The 18,502-nt window shown below is 46.6% G+C and overlaps 1 protein-coding gene across 6 annotated transcripts in view; it reads right to left on the reverse strand.

Annotated features, from left to right (window-relative positions):
• The window catches only part of GPR155 (G protein-coupled receptor 155), a 1,263,615-nt gene that overhangs the window by 158,957 nt on the left and 1,086,156 nt on the right, over nucleotides 1-18,502 (reverse strand). For 5 of the 6 annotated variants that reach the window (XM_069616249.1, XM_069616248.1, XM_069616250.1 and 2 more), the window contains 2 exons: nucleotides 1,306-1,401; nucleotides 286-350 (listed from right to left, as the gene is read on the reverse strand). In XM_069616249.1, coding sequence (XP_069472350.1) covers nucleotides 286-350; nucleotides 1,306-1,401 — 161 coding nt within the window. The remainder of the gene's footprint in view (nucleotides 1-285; nucleotides 351-1,305; nucleotides 1,402-18,502) is intronic. The other variant, XM_069616253.1, reaches the window with a different exon arrangement.

Consider the following 18,502-nt stretch of genomic DNA (forward strand, 5'->3'; position numbering starts at 1 on the left):
TGTAAAATAGGTTCACCCCCTACAACAGGATATGAAAATGTTGTTGGGTGGTATTATCCATCATGATGTTATTATTGCTAGTCATAACCTATACAATACTGCATGTAACTAAAACGTTTGGAGACTGCTTTTTTACGACAGTAACTAAAGGGGAGAAAAAGTGTGGTTATGTGTACGAACACACACACACCAATTACTAGCCATGAACTGTACTTCAAATCAGCAAAATCTGCACCACATGCAATATGGCATATATTATTCAAAGTATTACAATGTTTTATTTACCGTTTTTTACAAGGCAGAATAATAAGATGTTTATCCAATCCAAAAACACCAAAAGAAATAAATCCCTGTGAAAAAAGAAATCCAGAAAGGTTTGTAGGCGGATATGAAGGCATGCCATCATTTCATTAGTGGACGCACACATTTTTTTTTTTCTTGACGGTATTTTCATACTTAGTCACAAGGACTGACTAGCATTTTCGGTGCCTATTTCTGTATAAAACTCCAGTGCAATACTGAAGTAGAATGCAATCTTAAATGTCTAATACAAGTGTGCAGATTTCTTCCGTTTCCCAGTTCCACACATGAGAAAGGCGCAAAGTCCTGTTTTTTTCTTGGAATTCGTGGGCTTGTAGGTTTGTATTTTTTATTTTTAATATATGACTCAGATTTCCAAGGAGAAAATGGGAACGAATGCATTTCTGAAGCACAGAACTAGAAATGTTTACAGATAAGTGATGACACAATGTACAAATAACTTTCACAGGAATCCACTATTTAAGCAGGTTTTAAAATTAAGAAATATGTTTTAAAACAAAACCTTTATGACAGATACATTACAAATGCACTTAGCGGACCACAATCGGTTATATCAACATCAAGATGTCGAAGAGGCTAAAGAATTAACTTTTCCTTTCGTGCTCGTCAACAGTTCAACATTTGACTTGTTCGAGTAATGATAACTTACAGATTAGAAATAATCAAATGCTCATTCGATAATGGTTATTTCTGAATCATATCTTGCTATATAATTAATGGAACTTTGAAAATAAGGGCTTCCAATGGTTTTCAATGTGCCCGCATGGAACTAATTCTTATTTTAGGAGATCGCTGAAAGGGTTATTGAAATATCGGCTCTCTAGTTACAAACACCACTCACTGCCTTTGAGGTTAACAGACTGAGGCAATTTGATCACCTAATCAGCTCCGTGCTTCCAACAGCAAATGTGCAGCATTTTATAAGAATAAAGCCCAGAAGGAGCAGGGAAAGCTAGAAATACAAAGAAAAGGAACAGAACCTACCTGACCAAAATTAAAGACGGCACAAAAAAACTGAAGTTCCAGGTACAGCCTTCCTGGCTCCAAGTTAAATAACCACCACAAACAACTGGATAGATTCTGTAAAGAAGAGCACAATTAGACGAACACGAAGATGCAGGGCACAGTACACGCACAGTGAAAACGTACCGTTTCTGAGGCACATTCTGAAAGACAGAGATCAATTGTATGCTAATTGAAAACAAACTACAGGATTTCCGTGTGGAATAACAATCCCTCCCCTCATTGTGATCCCTATTCAAGAAATTATCTTTGCCTACACGACTTTCATTCCAAGACAATGGCAAAATGCATAATATGAATGTGCTTTTACTTGGCGCTTCAAACCAAGTATCTTTCCCTTCTAAACACTATAATAACAGGTGGTGTTATTACCCAATGTAATGGAACTCAATGTGTCAAGCTCAGAAGGATGAAAGGATAATTTGACCCAGCCATGGAATTCATACTTGAGAAGAGCACGGTGGCCGCATGGCTGATGTGAGATATACAGTAGAGTGGACAAGGCATACGGTTGACTCACTTAAGTATTCATTGACATGTAAACTAACTGAGTCAAAATGTAGCACATAACGCCACTAGAAGTTCACGCACCATGCCCAATGATGGACAGAAAGTAGTACCTAGTAATTACTTTCAAATCAGCCATAAATAAAATAAATACAAACATGCCTACAAGTGGCACCAGTCACATACATTTTCTTCGAAATATAAAATAAAATAACGCATGAGTACATTTTATAAAATGGAATTACTCACTGCCTCGCCACCCAAAAGATATATCTTCCCCATTTCTTTCCTCTTATCCCCTCCAAAATGAAAAGGTTGTCCACTCCTGTCCCCCATCTCTTTGCTGGTCTTCATCCCATAGACATTTCCTCTCCCTTTTTCCTCCCTACAGTAGCTTTGGTAGTTTGAATTCTCGAACCTTTTCTAACCATAACGCTCTTTGAAGTGTATTGCTACAGCTGGATATCATTTCCTTGTCCTCAACTTTCATCCCAATGAACAAACTGATTGTCACCCTTTAATTTTCCCACATCTGGATTCCTGCTCCTCGTTCATGAGGAGTGCCCCATTTTATTCCATTCTGCCACACTACTCTATTTTCAGTGCTTCTGCTCATCTCCTTTTTAAACAACCCCTTTTCTCCACATGACACCCAACTACTTCCCTTCAACTGTCAGACCCGTTCCCCAGCATTTTCAAATTAATTTTCTCTTACTCATAATTTTTTATAACTTTTTTATTGAATTATAAAGCAAAAACAAAACCAGCAACAGAAGTTCACACCCAGACGACAACACCACAACCCCAACCGCCATCCCACATACCCATAGTCATTACAGCCAAAGAGAGAAAAAAAAAGTGGACAGAAAGAAGGAAAGCATACAATCTCGCACTCAACGAGAGGAGCGACAATTAAATACCTCAGACGTGCCACTACTGAGCGATAGTAAATAAGCCACATAGAGGCCCCAGATATCCTTTGACATAGAGGTCGGATGTACACAAGTTCCAAAAATTCAGTTTCTGTTTTGTAACAGTATAAAATGTTAGATTGCCACTGTTTAAATGAGGGAGAGTGGCACGTGCCCCACACCATGACGACTTCTCCTCTTGGCCAGCAGCAACAAAGACCCAATAACTTCCCAACATGCTTAGGCAGACTTACTATGTATCCCAACAACGCCACAATCTGAGATCGTTCCACCAATTGCCCCACCATACCTTCAAGCAGTTCGAAAACTTGCTCCCAGAAAGCCTGGATTCGAGGACAGTCCCAGGCCAGGTGTAGGAAAAATGCCGAGGCTACGCTGCATCTTCGGCACGATTCTGAAATCTCTCTGAAAAATCTATGAATGCCTTTCAGGGTCAAGTAAAATTGGTGCAAAAATGTGAACTGGATCAACTTTAAATCGCTGTTGGTAGCTACCTTACGGGTTTGTAGACAGCATTATCTCCAAATTTCAAACGACAGAGAGGCACCCTCCCATTTAGCCTGAGAGTCCCCCGCCCACCCTGTGCCCTCGTCAATTATAGCAGCATACAACCTAGGGACCATCCTGGACTTAGACCCTGAGCCAATTAACACATTCAAGATTGGTACTACCTTAGGTGCATGGGGGAACGTCTGCGAACCCGTCCTTTAATTCGACCAGCAGTGTAAAATACACAAAAACATCCAACGCCGACACCTCCCACTTGGTTTTAAAAAGTCCTCCAGCGTGAGAAACTGCCCATTAGGGAAAATAGCCCGCCAACATCTGAGGCCCAACCTGTACAAAAACCTCCTCAACGTGAGCGGAATCCCAGGGACATGTTTAGTTGGGAGAAGTGGGGAATAAAGTAACCCATTGCGAGCCGCGCCTTCAATTTTCTTCCAGGAGCTACAGTTGACCTGAAGCATATTCTGTGGCTTGCATATTCGCTGCAGAGTGGTGAGAATGGCAGCCCTCAGGAGCGAGGGGGAGACGATCGTCCTCTATTTGCACATGTCCTCTGTCCGGGATCTAGCCGTACCAATATGGCAGAAAGGATGCTTGTGCTGCTATCCAGTAAGCTTCAAAATCGGAAGGGCAAAGCCTCACCTCTCCAAAAGGGGCCACCAGGTTATGCCAATTCGCACGAGCATGCTTCCCCTGCCAGATGAAGTTTGTTTTTGAAAGAGCACTTCAGGTGACCTGGCCACCATTACCATCATTGGAAGTTGAATTCTTCCTGGAACCTCTCCAACCCGCTCGTCAAGGGGAACATCACAGATTTCGAAGGATTGACATAATTGGGGAGAGCCTATTCTATGGCTAGAATATTATTGTTCAATTTTATCAAAAAAATTGGATGACAGGAGGGGCAACTATCTGTATTCTTCCCTGGTTTTAGGAGTAAAGTGTCCACTGCATCCCTCATTGACCCGGGCAGTGCGCGGTTTTGTATAGCCTGCTTCTACATGCGCAGCAGGTGGGGAACCAAGAGATCCGCGTAAGCTTTTTAAAAATCATCCGAGAGACCATCTGGGCCAGCAGCCTTCCAAGCGGGAAGAGCCTTAATAGCTGCAAGCACCTCTTGCTCTGTCAGCTGCCTGCCCAGTCACTCTCTTTCCTCCTGCGCCACCCAGTACAGACCCACGTGTTCCAAGTACTCTACAATCTCTTGATTTTGCTGCAAGCCTAGAGGAGTAGAGGGACTTCTAGAAGTCAACAAACGCCCTCATCATCCCTTCATCTGTCTGCAGGAGCTCACCTGCCTGGTTCTCAACCACAGCTATATGCGACTTAGAGGATTAGGCTTTAATCAGCAGAGCCAATAAGTTGCCCGTCCTCTGACCTTCCCCATTCCTTCTCACCGCTGCATTTCTATGAAGAAACCTCACATCACAATCTTCTGATTCCATAAACGGGCCCAATACCTCACAGAACATAGCCTGCATTCCTACGTCCATGAAGAACCCCTCTCCTAACTCCACTCCCGTAAACTAGTCTTGTGGACCCCAACTCTGCTCTTATGGCCTTAAGGACACCCACCTCCTTAGCAGTGCATAACCCCCTAATAACCCATCTATAGGGTCCCCAAAGGGTGGAGTCGGATGTTACAGAGCCCTTGTTTTCCTGAAGATAATAGAGTATCTATTCCTGGGTTTCTTCCCTAAACACTGGGTGTCTCAGACTTTCGTTCTTAAAGTGCAAGCTCCTGCCCCCCTGCAACTTCCCTGGGATTAAGAGGTCCACCAAAACTGGAGCGCGGTTCAACAAGGTGTGTGTCAAAATCCTACACCCCTGAACCCAGCCCGAGTTGTCGACGGACATCAAAATGATGTCCAATCTGGACACTGTCTTGTGCACTGAGGACTTGAATGTGTACCCCCTTTCCGAGCCGTGACGCTCCCTCCATATAGCAACAGAACGATAATTGCACAGATATGCAGTAATTTCTGGGTAGACTTGGTCACCCCTCCCCCCCACTGCCACCCCTGACCTGTCCAGTGAATCACTCAAGACAGCATTAAAGTCTCCTGTCCAGGAAACCGTGCCCACCGGGAGATTCCTAAACTGTCCGTCAATGAAGTCAAGGGTATCCAGTGAGTCGGTGTTGGGTCCATAGTAGTTCCCAAAGTTGAATCCCCCGCCCCTGTATCTGACATGCGAGGATCAGGGCTCTACCCTCCGTATCCCTCACTACCTTCGTACAACGAAACCCAAGTGTATTTCTAATGAGGATATCCACCCCTCGAGAGAACCTAGAGTGCGATGAAAAGTATCTGTGGCATCCAAGATTTAGCCAACGCAGCCACCCCCCGATTGCGATGGATGAGTCTCTTGGAGAAAGGCAATGTACACACAGTGTGTGTGCATGTAAAGTGGAACCTTTCTCGCTTTCGAGGGGCAGTTCAGGCTTTGAACGTTCCATGTCATGCACGTAACTCCCTTACCAGCCATTACCCCTGCAGCCTGTGATTAACACTGCATTGAAGCACCCAAGCTTGATATAACCAATTCTCATCACTGGCCAAAACGCCTCTCCTAAACCAAGCAAAACCTGAACACTGTACACCCCTCCCACCAAAAGCCCCCGTCCTCGTGGCCACTTTAAGATGAATAAAGGACCGGGAGCGTGTGTCATCTGTTTTCCCATCAACTTACCCCTCCCCTTACGTGCCTAACAACTGGGCCTGCACCCGACCCAGTGTGCCAACAGAAAACCCCATCCACCCCCACTGACAACCCCAATTTGCCATTATCGCCCCACCCTCACCTCCCATTCTAGAACACTTAGCCGAAGCATGGGAGACTCTCTAAGCTTAGCCACCCCAACCTGCCACCGCCTCAGTGAAAGATTGATAGCCGATTACCCCTCGGGACCATATCACAGAACAATAGAGCTGAGAAGCCACTTCAGAAGCATAGTGTCACTCCGAGGCTCCAGGTGACACCCCCCACCCATTCTTGTCCCCTGCAGAACCATCACTCGCCTCCTCTGGGGTCTGAAAGAACAGGGCTTTACCACTGTGTTCAACCCGCAGGCGCACTGGGAACATGGCATATGTAAATCCTTTATCTGTGAGTATTTTCTTTACTTCCAGGAAAACTTTGTGACGTCTTCATCTTATTCGAGAAATCAGGGAAAAGCTGGATTTGATTTCCATGATAGTTGAGCCCAGTTCTCTTGATCGCCGCATTGTGTGATCTCTGCCTCAGTAATTAAGGAGCCTGGCGATGATGGGCCTGGGACGTGTGCCCAGCAACGTGGGGCATCCTCCTGGTATGTAATGGGCCCTCTCGACCATGAAGGCCGAAGAAAATCCAGACTCTCCAAGCGCTTCCCGCAGCAGTGGCTCCACCATTTGTTCCATGGGTGCTCTATCCGCCACCTCCAGACCCCAATTATTCAAAGATTATTTCGGTGGGGCCTGGACTCCAAGTCATCCTACTTTTCCTGTAGTTCCTTGACCACCTTCTGCAGCTGGACCACCTCCCTAGACGTTGCGGAGGACTCATCCTCCACCATTGATAAACAATGCTCCGCCTCATCAAACCTGTCACTGTGCCTGTTGAGGCAGACTTGCATATGGTCAACCTTACAGGTGAGTGTGTCCATCTTGTTGTCCAGGGAGGAGATGCCACTCTGCAGCTAGGTCAGGATACATTTGATGTCTCAGAGTATCTGGCAAGGACACCACCATTTGTTCAGTTGCCTCCTCTGCTCCCCAGGTCGCAGCCTTTGATTGTGACTGGGTGCTACATAGCTACATACCATTGATGTGGGTACTAGTGTGAGGCTTCCAGCACTCTGCAGTCTATCTACAAGACCACCTTCACACTGCCTGCCACAATTAGCCACTCAGCTGAGGATGAGAGCACACTTGTACAGCGACGGGATCCAATGCTGCATAGGTTTGATATGGGCGCATGCTGCTCCTCCCAGGTGCACTCCGCCACACCAGGAACACACACCGGAGTCTTGAACCTGCAGGTCTACAGTTCCCCACTCTGCAGGATAACGTCGGTAGCGTCTCCCGGCCCCACATGCCTGGCGTGCTCACCTCCAACTCTGCGTCCCGCTGCAGTAACTTGCTGGCAACCACAGCGCGGCAATGACCGCAGCGTTCAGGAGCCCTGGAGCCAACACCACGGAGAGCGAGCCCAGCAGTGCCTGCTCATGTTGGCCCACTCTACCTCACTCTGTGCTGGGGCCCAGGAGACCGTCTACCAGCTTCTCTGCCGCCTGTTGCTGAAGTCACAGCATACAGCGCGCCGGGATTCCCTACTGCAGCGCTCGAGCAGCGCCTGTGCCCTCCAGGCCACACACACTGTCGGGGGCTCAAAGAAGAAAGGACATCTCAGTCTCCTCCCACACACAGCCCCGTGGCTCCAACTTGGCAGCCACTGGCATCAGCAGGAGCCATGCTGTGCCAATACTGCGCAGACCACATCCTGGGCTCCGATGCTTCTGCTGTTGCAGGCCCCAGCAGCGCACCACACCAAACAGCAGCAGCCGGGTCTGCACTCTCCCAAGGCAACCCTGCGTCTGCTGCCTGGCACCTCCAGCCTATGTGCCCATGGATTTTCAGGGCTAATTAGCCTCAGAATGACAGGATTTTAAACAGATTTTCAGCAGGTCTGCAAGAGTTCAGATCGGAGCGGCCATCTTGACACTGCTCTCGAGCGCCCCCTCCCCTTCTCTTCCTCATATTTAAATGAACAGAGCTTAGCTGCTTCATTTCCCTCCCCAGTATTGATTTATATCTCCACCCATGTCCTTCGCCCCTTCTTTCAAACATTTCCTGTTTGTGTCTCTTCTTCTTACAGTCATTCATTGTACAATGTTGTATTCTATGTCACCTAGTTGAGTGCTACATCTCATTCCTAGTATATGCTTTTTGGGTCTACCTATGTACTTGGCTTCTTATTTCAGATATTTCTAGTGGGGCATCTTTTACACTATACTGCATTCCCCACCCCCACTTGTTCCGTTTCCACCCATTCCAGAGCACTAATTCACCTTATCTTCTCTTCCATCACTTTGAAAGCAGATAACCAACTACCTGCACCTAATGTCTTTTAACCATGCATTTATGTTTGTACATTTACACCTCTTTACAAATCTAAAATACCCTTTAATCCGCTGGTTACTCAGTCACAAACATTGATTCCTGCCTTACCTCAGTCTCCAAGTAGGTCTCCTATACCTCCTGTACTAGCCTAACCAACAATGAGACCTTTGCACATTATGGACTCTACACACAACAATTTAAGAGAACTTGCACATCTGGCCATCATAATCGTACAAAAAAAAGTCACAATAACCCTCCTTGTAAAGAAGGCAGGCTTGGGTCCTAAGGACCCCAGCAAGCTCCGCCCTATTACAAACTCAAACTTTATTCTAAAGATCCTTGACAAAATAGCCACCAATCAGCTACAGAAATATGTGGAAACCGCAGATGTGTTACACGATCAACAATCGGGTTTCAGAGCGGCTCATAGTACAGAGTCTGCCATGTTGGATCTACAGACACATATGCTGGAACTGATAGAGAAAGCCAAGCCGGGTTACTTATGCTGCTGGATCTCAGCGCTGCGTTGGATTTAGTAGATCACCAACTGCTACAATCAGCCCTGGATAAACTTGTACGGTGCTCGTCAAAAGCACAGGCCTGGCTTGCCTCCTTCTTGAAGGATAGGCAGGTGAGAATACATTGGGGTGAAAACTTCTCTGAAGCAACACCGATACTGTTTGGAGTCCCCCAGGGAGCGAGTTTGTCCCCACTCCTTTTCAACCTTTATATAAGAAGTCTATGCTCCCTGCTTGAAAACATTGGCGCGTTTTTCACCATTTACGCAGATGACACGCAGCTAATCTTCAAATTAACAGGAGACTATGCAGTAGATATCTCAAAGATTGAGGAAGTTTACAACATCATTGATACTTGGATGCAGAGGCACTGGATGTGTTTAAATAACACAAAAACCAAACTAATGGTCTTCGGTTCAAACTTGGCCAGGTCCAAGTTGGATTCCCAATAGAAGACCTTCTATCAAAGATGTTATTATACCAGTAGTATCTAAGGTAAAAACCCTGGGTATGATGGTTGAAGCCTCATTAGGCTCAGGGGCCCAGGTCAACTATTTGTACAAAACTAATTTGTACTACCTGCCCCTTCTAAGAGCAATCAGACCTTTTATAAATGAGACTAACTCGGCGACTATTGCAAGAGCAATCCTGTTATCCCGTCTTGACTATGGCAATGCCCTGCTACTGTGAGCCTCTAAAAGAGAGCTGTCGAAATGCCAAGTAATGCAAAATGATGCGGTTCGCATAATCAAAAAGAAAAAACAAAGGGACCACATATCTGAAGGTAGAAAGGAATTACATTGGCTCAGAATAGAGGACAGAGTTAGTTTCAAGGCTATGACAATCATTCATAGATGCCTTTATGGGGAGGCACCGGCCTACTTTAAAAAACATTTCTCCTTGTATGCACCCCAAAGATGCTTAAGATCAGCAGACACGGGTCTCCTAAATATACCAGTGGCTAAACGGGCAACGGGTAGATCCTTTCCTGTCAAGGCGGCTAAATATTGGAACGAGCTACCAGCGAACCCAAGGCTACAAGAAAACTACTTTAGTTTTAGGAAGGCTCTGAAAACGTTCTTATTCCAATAATTTAGAAACATCTTAGCGCCCTACCCCAGTGCAGGATAGGCCCAGTCAACATATGCGAGATCCAATCTGTAAATGGTACTTCTCTGTGCTCCCCGCGCCCTGATGCCCGCGGGCTTACGGCGCGTTATAAGCATAAAGTAAAGTACAATATTTTCCAACATGCTTTGCAGCAGTTGACAGGAGGTGGCCTTGAACAGCTGTTTTGGTATGCCTGCATCTGCGCTTAGCTGCATGCACTATTTTATTGGTTGCAAGGGCACCACCATTTGTTCAGTTGCCTCCTGCACCTCCTGTGCTCCCTGGGTCGCCGCCTTTGATTGTGACTGGGTGCCTTAAGGCAGCTTTGGACTGTTTCATCATGCTTCCCCATTTTGATCCGCTAGCTTGCAGTCACGAATCGCACCAGGACCCTACCAGGGGCATCCAGTAAACTCTCTACAGTGTTTAGTACTCCTTGTGGGGGAAACCCCTTGCACTGTGGGAACTCCTGCAGACCAGGGTCTAATTCCTCTGCAGTGGTGGTCTTTCCGTACCAATGGCTCACCTTTAGGCTACATAGCACAAAGCTCTGACCCCAGGATCTAATCATTTGTGGCTCTTTGCGCTCATTCGCCAGTGCACAGTCACTCAGGGTCAGTCTCCCCTGACAGCATCCTTCTCTTTCTGGATCTCACGCAGCCGAACCCCATGCCTTTCCAAAGCACACACCTTCCATTAGGGGAAGCTGGCCCTTTGTTCTGGTTGTGTAGTTGTCTGTAAAGAATGGAGATGTTGCAACAGGCTTGGATTAAGAATAGCTAACTGTATATAAATAAAGCTACCTGCACTTTATAAGAGGTTGACAGATGGCCTATGTCTGGAGTACAATCAATCCTCTTTGAAATTACAAAAATGATGACAAGGAATTACATGAAGCAAGTAACAAGAGCTGTGGTGGGGGAGCAACAATAATAAGACCTACTCATTAGAACCCACCCCATGGGTGTTTACCATCCTCACAAGGTGGTCTGGGCTAAGCACAAGGAAACAGCTACTCAAGAAGGGAAATTTAGAAATCCCAGTGCAAGGTAGTACCTGAAAAAGTCCCCTCAGAATGACACTGCTAAAGCCAACGCTCACTGGTAAGCCCTTGTCAACCATAAAAGGCCCAAGGAACCTCCATGGCCAAAGAAGGGAATGTCCCCAATTGTCATTAAGGTTGAACTGACCAGGGTACCAGAACACTAGGATGGGACAGGGCAGTGGTAGTATGGGAAATGTGCCATTAAACAGTCATGTTGCGAAATACTTAAAGCTTAGGGAACTATCACATTGGACTTGTTGTGCATCACCCTGCCAGCTATATCTTCTGCAGTGCTCATGGCGTAGGCAAAATGTGATTTGAGACAATCACATCGACATTTGTCTTAGTGCGTTTTCATTTGGTATCACAGAGTGATAAATACTGCTGGGTTTGGAAGCCAGCATGGAATGTTGTGGTTGTAGGAGTACATGAATGCCGGTGGCTGAGCTTGTATGGGGCAGTTCAGAGTGGCCTGCTTCCAGCGTCTGGGCAGCCACTTGCTCGAAGCAGAAAGAGCTGTGGGACAGGAACTTGACTGGATATCAGAGCATCTGGTGTCGCTGTACCGCCTTGTGTCAAATTATGTGACACACTTTACCCTTGTGGTAGAGGAAATTTATAGCTGAATCTTTCGGATGTTCTCAACCATCTTTTCACAGCTCGTGTGCTATGTCCAATGGAATCCCAATGACCTCTGTGTGAGGCAGGGCAATAATTCGAAAATAAAATAAACAAATAAAATGAAAAGGAGCTCCAAGAGATTACTTTCCGTCCAGGCGTTGGAACCACCAGAGGTCTGGTGTTGTGGGCAACGGTTGGACATGAGGTACCCAGGCTGAACTAGCCTCTAAGGAACTCTGACATGGATATTATTTTCTAGACTGGGGCAAGTGATCACTTTGAAGTTGGAGTGCAAGCCCCACTGCTCAGTGCTCTTTGGAGCCCAATTCGCCTTTGTTGTTAAGTGGTGGGTGTGACCACGGCGCTGGACAGAATGCTTGTGTGGTCTACTACGCACCATCATTTTCTCCTCTGGTTGCCTTTAGGATTTGTTTAATGCCCTGTCTTCCCTGAGGTCTGGTAGGGCAGGGTACATGTAAAGGGCCATTGTTATTACTGTGTGTGTGTCTATGCCTCATGTTTAGGGTTGTGTAAGTCAGGGACACAATATTTTTAGTACAATGATTGTAGGTTTTTGAGGGGACCTGTCTGTTTAAGTTGGGTTTGAGGTCAAGGCTAGCTATAGGTTGGTCAAAGGCATACTGTGTGTGGTGGTGCAGTGGAGTTGGTGTTAATTATATGCTTCACTTAATTTGAATTGGCGGGAGTTTTCTCGTTTTTCAGTAAATGGAATTCATGTTCAGTATTGTGGCCTCACAGGATCTCTAGGTCAGGGAATTTAGTATATACATTTCCAAGTTGAGCTACTCTATAGCACACAATAGGGTGAATAGTATAGATTTCAGAACCTTTAATGTAAAATTATGCAAAATTCCAGGTTGTTTTAATCATGACTTCAACACAACGGTGATTAGCTTAACATCAAATCCCTTTATTTGCAGATAAAGTTGTAAGTGTGGGCAACCCAGGCTTAGCTGCGCCTTGGGATAATGCTAGTATCTGAATTATATATATTATAGTGGACTGCTGTGTGTACAGGTGTATAATAGGCTATGTCCAAAGTCTATCCCATAAAGAACCAGACAAGTATATACACTGATGCCTATGTGCTTGTCCTATACCTTATTTGTCTGATTCCAAAATGCAATAGAACTGATAGATTGATGTAGTAAAGAAAACTTTTTTATTATATAATTTGCAGAAATGAACCATGTTCATGCCTAAGCCAATATTTGTTTTGACCACTATCTAGGTCCTCTTCAAGGCTATTTTATGGCAATTGTATCAAAGATCATATAAACATATTAATTGCACAATATTGCTAAATACTTGTTTAAATAGATGACACATGTAAACATTGATTGCATACAAACAAAGCAATGTAAAAGAGAAAAGAAAAACAGAGGGAGAGAAAATAAACATAAAATGAACATAGCGTTATTAGCCCAATCACGTTATAATCCTTAAATGCAGTTACACCTAATGTAAGTTATTAAATGACTCTCGTTGAATGTCACTGTCATGATCTCTGCTTCCAAAAGGTCAGTGTTTCCCAACTCCCTTGGAAGCAGATCCATAACCCAGGTTCCGAGTGCCAACCAGTCCCAATTGGGACCTTTTGGACCCAGTCCTGGCGCCAGTGGCACCAGGCTCATAAATATGCCCAGTCCCAGCGCTGGAGGCGCCGGGCTCATAATGCTTGGGTGGACTTACCTGCAGCAGACCATGCTGCTTACTTGCCTGCCAGTTGAGCCTCTGATCCTCTTCTGTTTGGAACTACTTTTCCTGTTGGGTGGGGCAGGAGCCACTCCCTAGATTCAGAACACTGGAACTCTTCTGGAAAGCAGGAACTCTTTTCTTACCTAGGCGTGGCTGTGGAAGGAGACATCTAAGCACTACAGGAGGCTATTTAAACCACACCCGATGGATGAATCTTGCTTTGCGTTATTCTGCATCCTCTGCAGCAGAACGCTCATCGTGTCTTCTGCATCTGATCCTGGGCCTAAGGAAAAAGGCTTACCATCCTGAATCCAGTCTTCAGCAACACCTATAAAGACAAGAAAGAACAGGTTAGCATTACGGTCTTCAGTGACAGCTCTTCACTTACCTGGTCCATCGGCTGTCACCAACGCCTCGCGCTGCATTCCGGCATCTGAAAGACAAAGGCTTACCTACTCTTCGTGCGCTCCGGAGGTCTTCACCCTGCATTCCTGCATCTGAAAGACAAAAGCTTACCAACTCTTCGCACGCTCCGGAGGCCTTCGGCGCTGCATCCCACATCTGAAAGACAAAACAAGGTGCGTTTAAAGACATTGGGGAACTTTAATACTCACGTGCCATTACTCCTTTCCACATCTAACCCAGTGGGTATTCCGGCACCCTGCAGCCGCTCCGAACTTGTACCTGCAAAATAAGACAGTTAGAGCGCATCGTGAAGCAGGCAACAAGCGCTTACTTACGTGCTTCCAGGCGCTTCTATTCATCACACGGGCTCCATCTTCAACTCACTTCAGCCCGTCATCCGCCATCGCCGGAACCCTGCAAAACAAGAGACATCATTACTAAAGACTTTAAAGACATTAGAATTACTCGAAACTTACCGTTCGTGCAGTAAACGACGGACAGCAGTCCTCTGAAGTTAAGAGGCTGCTCCCCTTATCCAGTGAAGAAACTGGTTACAGCACCCTGCCCCGAGGCAGATGGAGAGCACGGCGTTCACTTACCTAAGGTGAGAGCGTTAACCTTTGGGGTTCTACAGGAGAAGAGAAAGGGAAGAAGAGAGAGACATTCAATAACCTAGTTCCTTAATCCCATATTTTCTATCTGCAGACATCTTACCCTTCGAGTCAGACATACAGTGCACAGAGGTCCAGCCCAAAGAGCCAGCCGTGTGTTACACATCACCTTTGAAGATACGGTATACGCCCAGTCAAGACCGGCGCCTCTACGGGAATCAGGTGAGCGTTACAGTCACTCTTACCCTTGGTAATCTGTGCAGTGCGAGTACGAGGGCAATTAGTAGTTATTAAAACAGCCAATTTGTATCACAAATTCACCACTGGTGTAAGTGCTGTTAATTGGGTTGGTTAGTGCTGAGGTGTTTTGATAGCCACATATATATTAGGGCTCACCATGATTTTCCAAAATAATCATCACATTTTAAGTTGCATTATCGAATGGGAAAACTTCTGTAGTAAAAAGGACAGCATGAGTGGTTTGTCCATTTTAGATATTAATAAGGCATTGTATGTGTAAAGCACTCTCCTTCCTTATGATTTCATGTTATAGATTCGTAAATTGAGTGGCTTCTGGTCATTGTTTAATGTAATAATCCTGAAATTAATCATGGCTACGAAGAATCAGACGTTACGGATTATGTACTGTACTATTCCATCTGCCCCCAGACTAAAACTTAACCTGCTTACCTCGTATTCTGCAATAATAAGGGTGACGTGTTAGGTACACCCCTGCCAAAATTGGCGCTCCGCGTGTTTCAACTGCGGACACCATATTGGTTATATGTTTATATATTACTTGTGATGTCACCCATTGAACAGGAATGTGAACTTTCAACTGAAAGTTTAGTTGATCAAGGATATAAATTGAACTGTGTCAGACAGGCACGTGACAAGATAACATTAATGGATAGAGAATCAACACTGACACACAAGAATAACGAATCACTAAAACATATACAAAGTACGAAAGTGATTACTAGATACAGGGTCTCATCACGAGTTGGGCAGTAGCCCTTAAATCTGGCGGTAACGCTATTAGCGCCACCAATACTGCTCCGCCGGATCACAACTGTAATCCAGCGAGTGCTATTACAGCCGGCTGTAATAGCGCCGGCTGTAATAGTGCAGACAACACACAGCGCTATCACAGATCTATCATAAGTACAGTACCAGTGCTAATTGTGCTGGAAAAATGTCGCTAATGGCGCCGGAAATACCCCCAGCCTCTTGCTGGAGGTAAATGAACCCAGGTGACATTAATACACAGGTGCAAACAATGCACACAAGAGGGCTACAAAAGACCCACTCTTGCCCAAAACACACTTTTCAACACCATGATGCCATTTGGAACAAGGAGCTTTGACATGGATTTCTACAGACTGCGCCTAGAACTACAGAGGATTGATACCCAGCACAAGGCACAGAGAGCACAGGGGGGATGAGGAGGAGGAGGAGGAGACCAGCCCCATCAAGGCGTGCAGCCATTCCCAGGGTCAGCCCATCACCCTGGGCCCTGACTAATGGCCAGTTGGTAGCAGAGTACAGGCTGGACAGGGCTACCATCACACAGTTGCTGGGCACAATTCAGGGGGACATTGGGAGCAGGATTGCCATCAGCACAGCTGTGCCCCCACTCGTTAAGCTGGTTTCAGTCCTGCAATACCTTGGGATGGGCAGCATTCAGCACACAGTAGGCATGATGCATGGTATGGCCAAGTCCACATTTAGTACAGTCCTGGGCAAGGTGCTGGATGCACTGCTGCACCACGTGAACAAACATATGGCATTGCCCACCACCCATGCACAGGTGAATGAACTGAAGGCACAATGTTATGCAACAGCACAAGTGCCCAACATGATTGCAGCCCTAGACTGCACACATGTTGCACTGGTTGTACCCCAGGACCATGAGGCAGTGTACTGGAATAGGAGACATTTCCATTCATTGAATGTCCAGCTGACATGTAGCCCAGAACACACCATCAACCATTGCTGCGCAGGCTACCCTCAATCCACCCACGACTCCATGGTGCTGCGCAACAGCACACTGCCGGCCTACATGGAGAGGCACAGAGGACAACACACAGGGATAGTGGGTGAGTACGAACCCTGCCAGACATACATGCCAAAGCACAAGGAATGAAGGGGGAGGGGCATAGCCACAGGAAGCCTTGCATGCCACCATGATCCAGAGTCAGCACCATCACAGCACCAGTATCATGTACGGGCGGCACACACAGACACCTGCACACAGCCACCACACTTTGACACACACACAAGGAGTTGGCCACACACTGTTCAAAACCCTATAGCACATGGGACCACGACAACCACAATGCACCTTGTCTGTGCAGCATTACACCCTGACACCCACAAGCTACTCCACGGAGGGCACCACACAGGAATACAAAGTGAGAGGAATCCACTCTCCATCCCTAAACCACTGTTGATGATCATGACCATACCCAAACATCCCAGAGAGTGACCCATGCCTGCACATTTACACGCATGCCAACCAAAATGAAAACTGGGCCATGTTGCTAAATCTCCACCATGCACTGAGACAGCCACATCCAAATAAAAATGACAACTCACCCTGAACAGCCAGTCCCGACAATAGCGTCATCCTGAGGGTCTGGATGCGCCACTCTGCCAATCACACCCAGGGAGCGGTGCAGGTGGAAAGTGGGCTACAAGGGTCATGGCGTCCCATTGCACAGCAAACCCATGGAACATGACTACACCATATTCCAAGTAGAAGTGGTTACATGACGGTACTTGATGAGCAGGAGTGGCACACACAAACCCATTCACAGTGCAGCATCCACCGGCGCGACTTCAGTTATTCCATGTGCAGCCAACAGTCAGCCACCAAAGGACAGCCTACTCAACCATACAGGGTGCATGTGCGGGTCAGATGATGCATGTATACCTATCAGCCAATCACATTGCATGTCGCTGTTGCACACAAGTAGGACCACAGTGTATAGTGTATTGATGCTTTGTCCTTGCACACCCATTGAAGGGAACTAGGCCTCACGTACTCATTTCATCCCATGCAGGTGGGTGTCTCAGGATACCTGCAACTCACCTGGCTGATGACCCCTGTGTGGAATCCCCAAACACCGGCAGAGCAAGCATACAACAGTGCCCACAGTAGGATATGTATGGAACGGACATTTGGACTACTGAAGGCACGATTCAGGTTCCTGGATCGTACTGGATGGGCACAAATGTATGCACCCAAAAAAGTTGGGAAGATTGTCCTCACTTGTGCTATACTGCACAACATCTGCTGCCGAAGGAATGTGCCACTACCCCGACGCAGATGGTCAACCCCCAGGGGATGAGAGTGATGAGCATATGGCCGGGGCTCTTGCACACAGGGATGGGGTGACTAAGGGGAGGTTGGCCAGACAGGCGTTGATTGACAATTTCTTTTAACATGATGAATGGGCACATACCACGATCAGCACTGGTAAAATAAAGAACACTTGTACACAATCATTAATGTCCTTGCATTATGTCAGGTTTGAACAGGTTTTAATGATTATGGAACTAACCCCCTGCCCCCACCAACTCCCTAGCACACATACCCTCTTACCCCACCAACTCCCCAGCACACATACCCCCTTACCCCACCAACTCCCCAGCACACATACCCCTTCCCCTCACCAACTCCCCAGCACACATACCACCACCCCCTACCCACACAGTGCCAATGGGTCCATGTGGCCGGCCCTCAGGCCAACAGTGCACTGTTAATCTAACAGGGATGTGGACGCTTCCCACGTGCACCGGTATCAGGTGAGGGACGTTGCAAATGATGCAGTGACCTCCGCCTGGGTGACTCCTGTAGGGACTCCTCTGTGGGGGTGGTGGAGGTGGATGGCACTGAAGCAGCCAACTGCAGCTGCTGGCGGAGAAGATTGTTCGACTCACGCATCTGTTCTGCATGTGCAGATTGCCCCTCGTACAATTTGCAGACTCGCTGGCCAAACCTCATGAGGGCCGCAGTGCATGCCTCCATGACCTTACGAGTGCGTGCATTGTCACGCACCATGGACTTGGCCGCCCC

Source organism: Ambystoma mexicanum, chromosome 9 (assembly GCF_040938575.1).
Source record: "Ambystoma mexicanum isolate Mex_15411 chromosome 9, UKY_AmexF1_1, whole genome shotgun sequence".
In the NCBI taxonomy this organism is placed as follows: Eukaryota; Metazoa; Chordata; class Amphibia; order Caudata; family Ambystomatidae; genus Ambystoma; species Ambystoma mexicanum.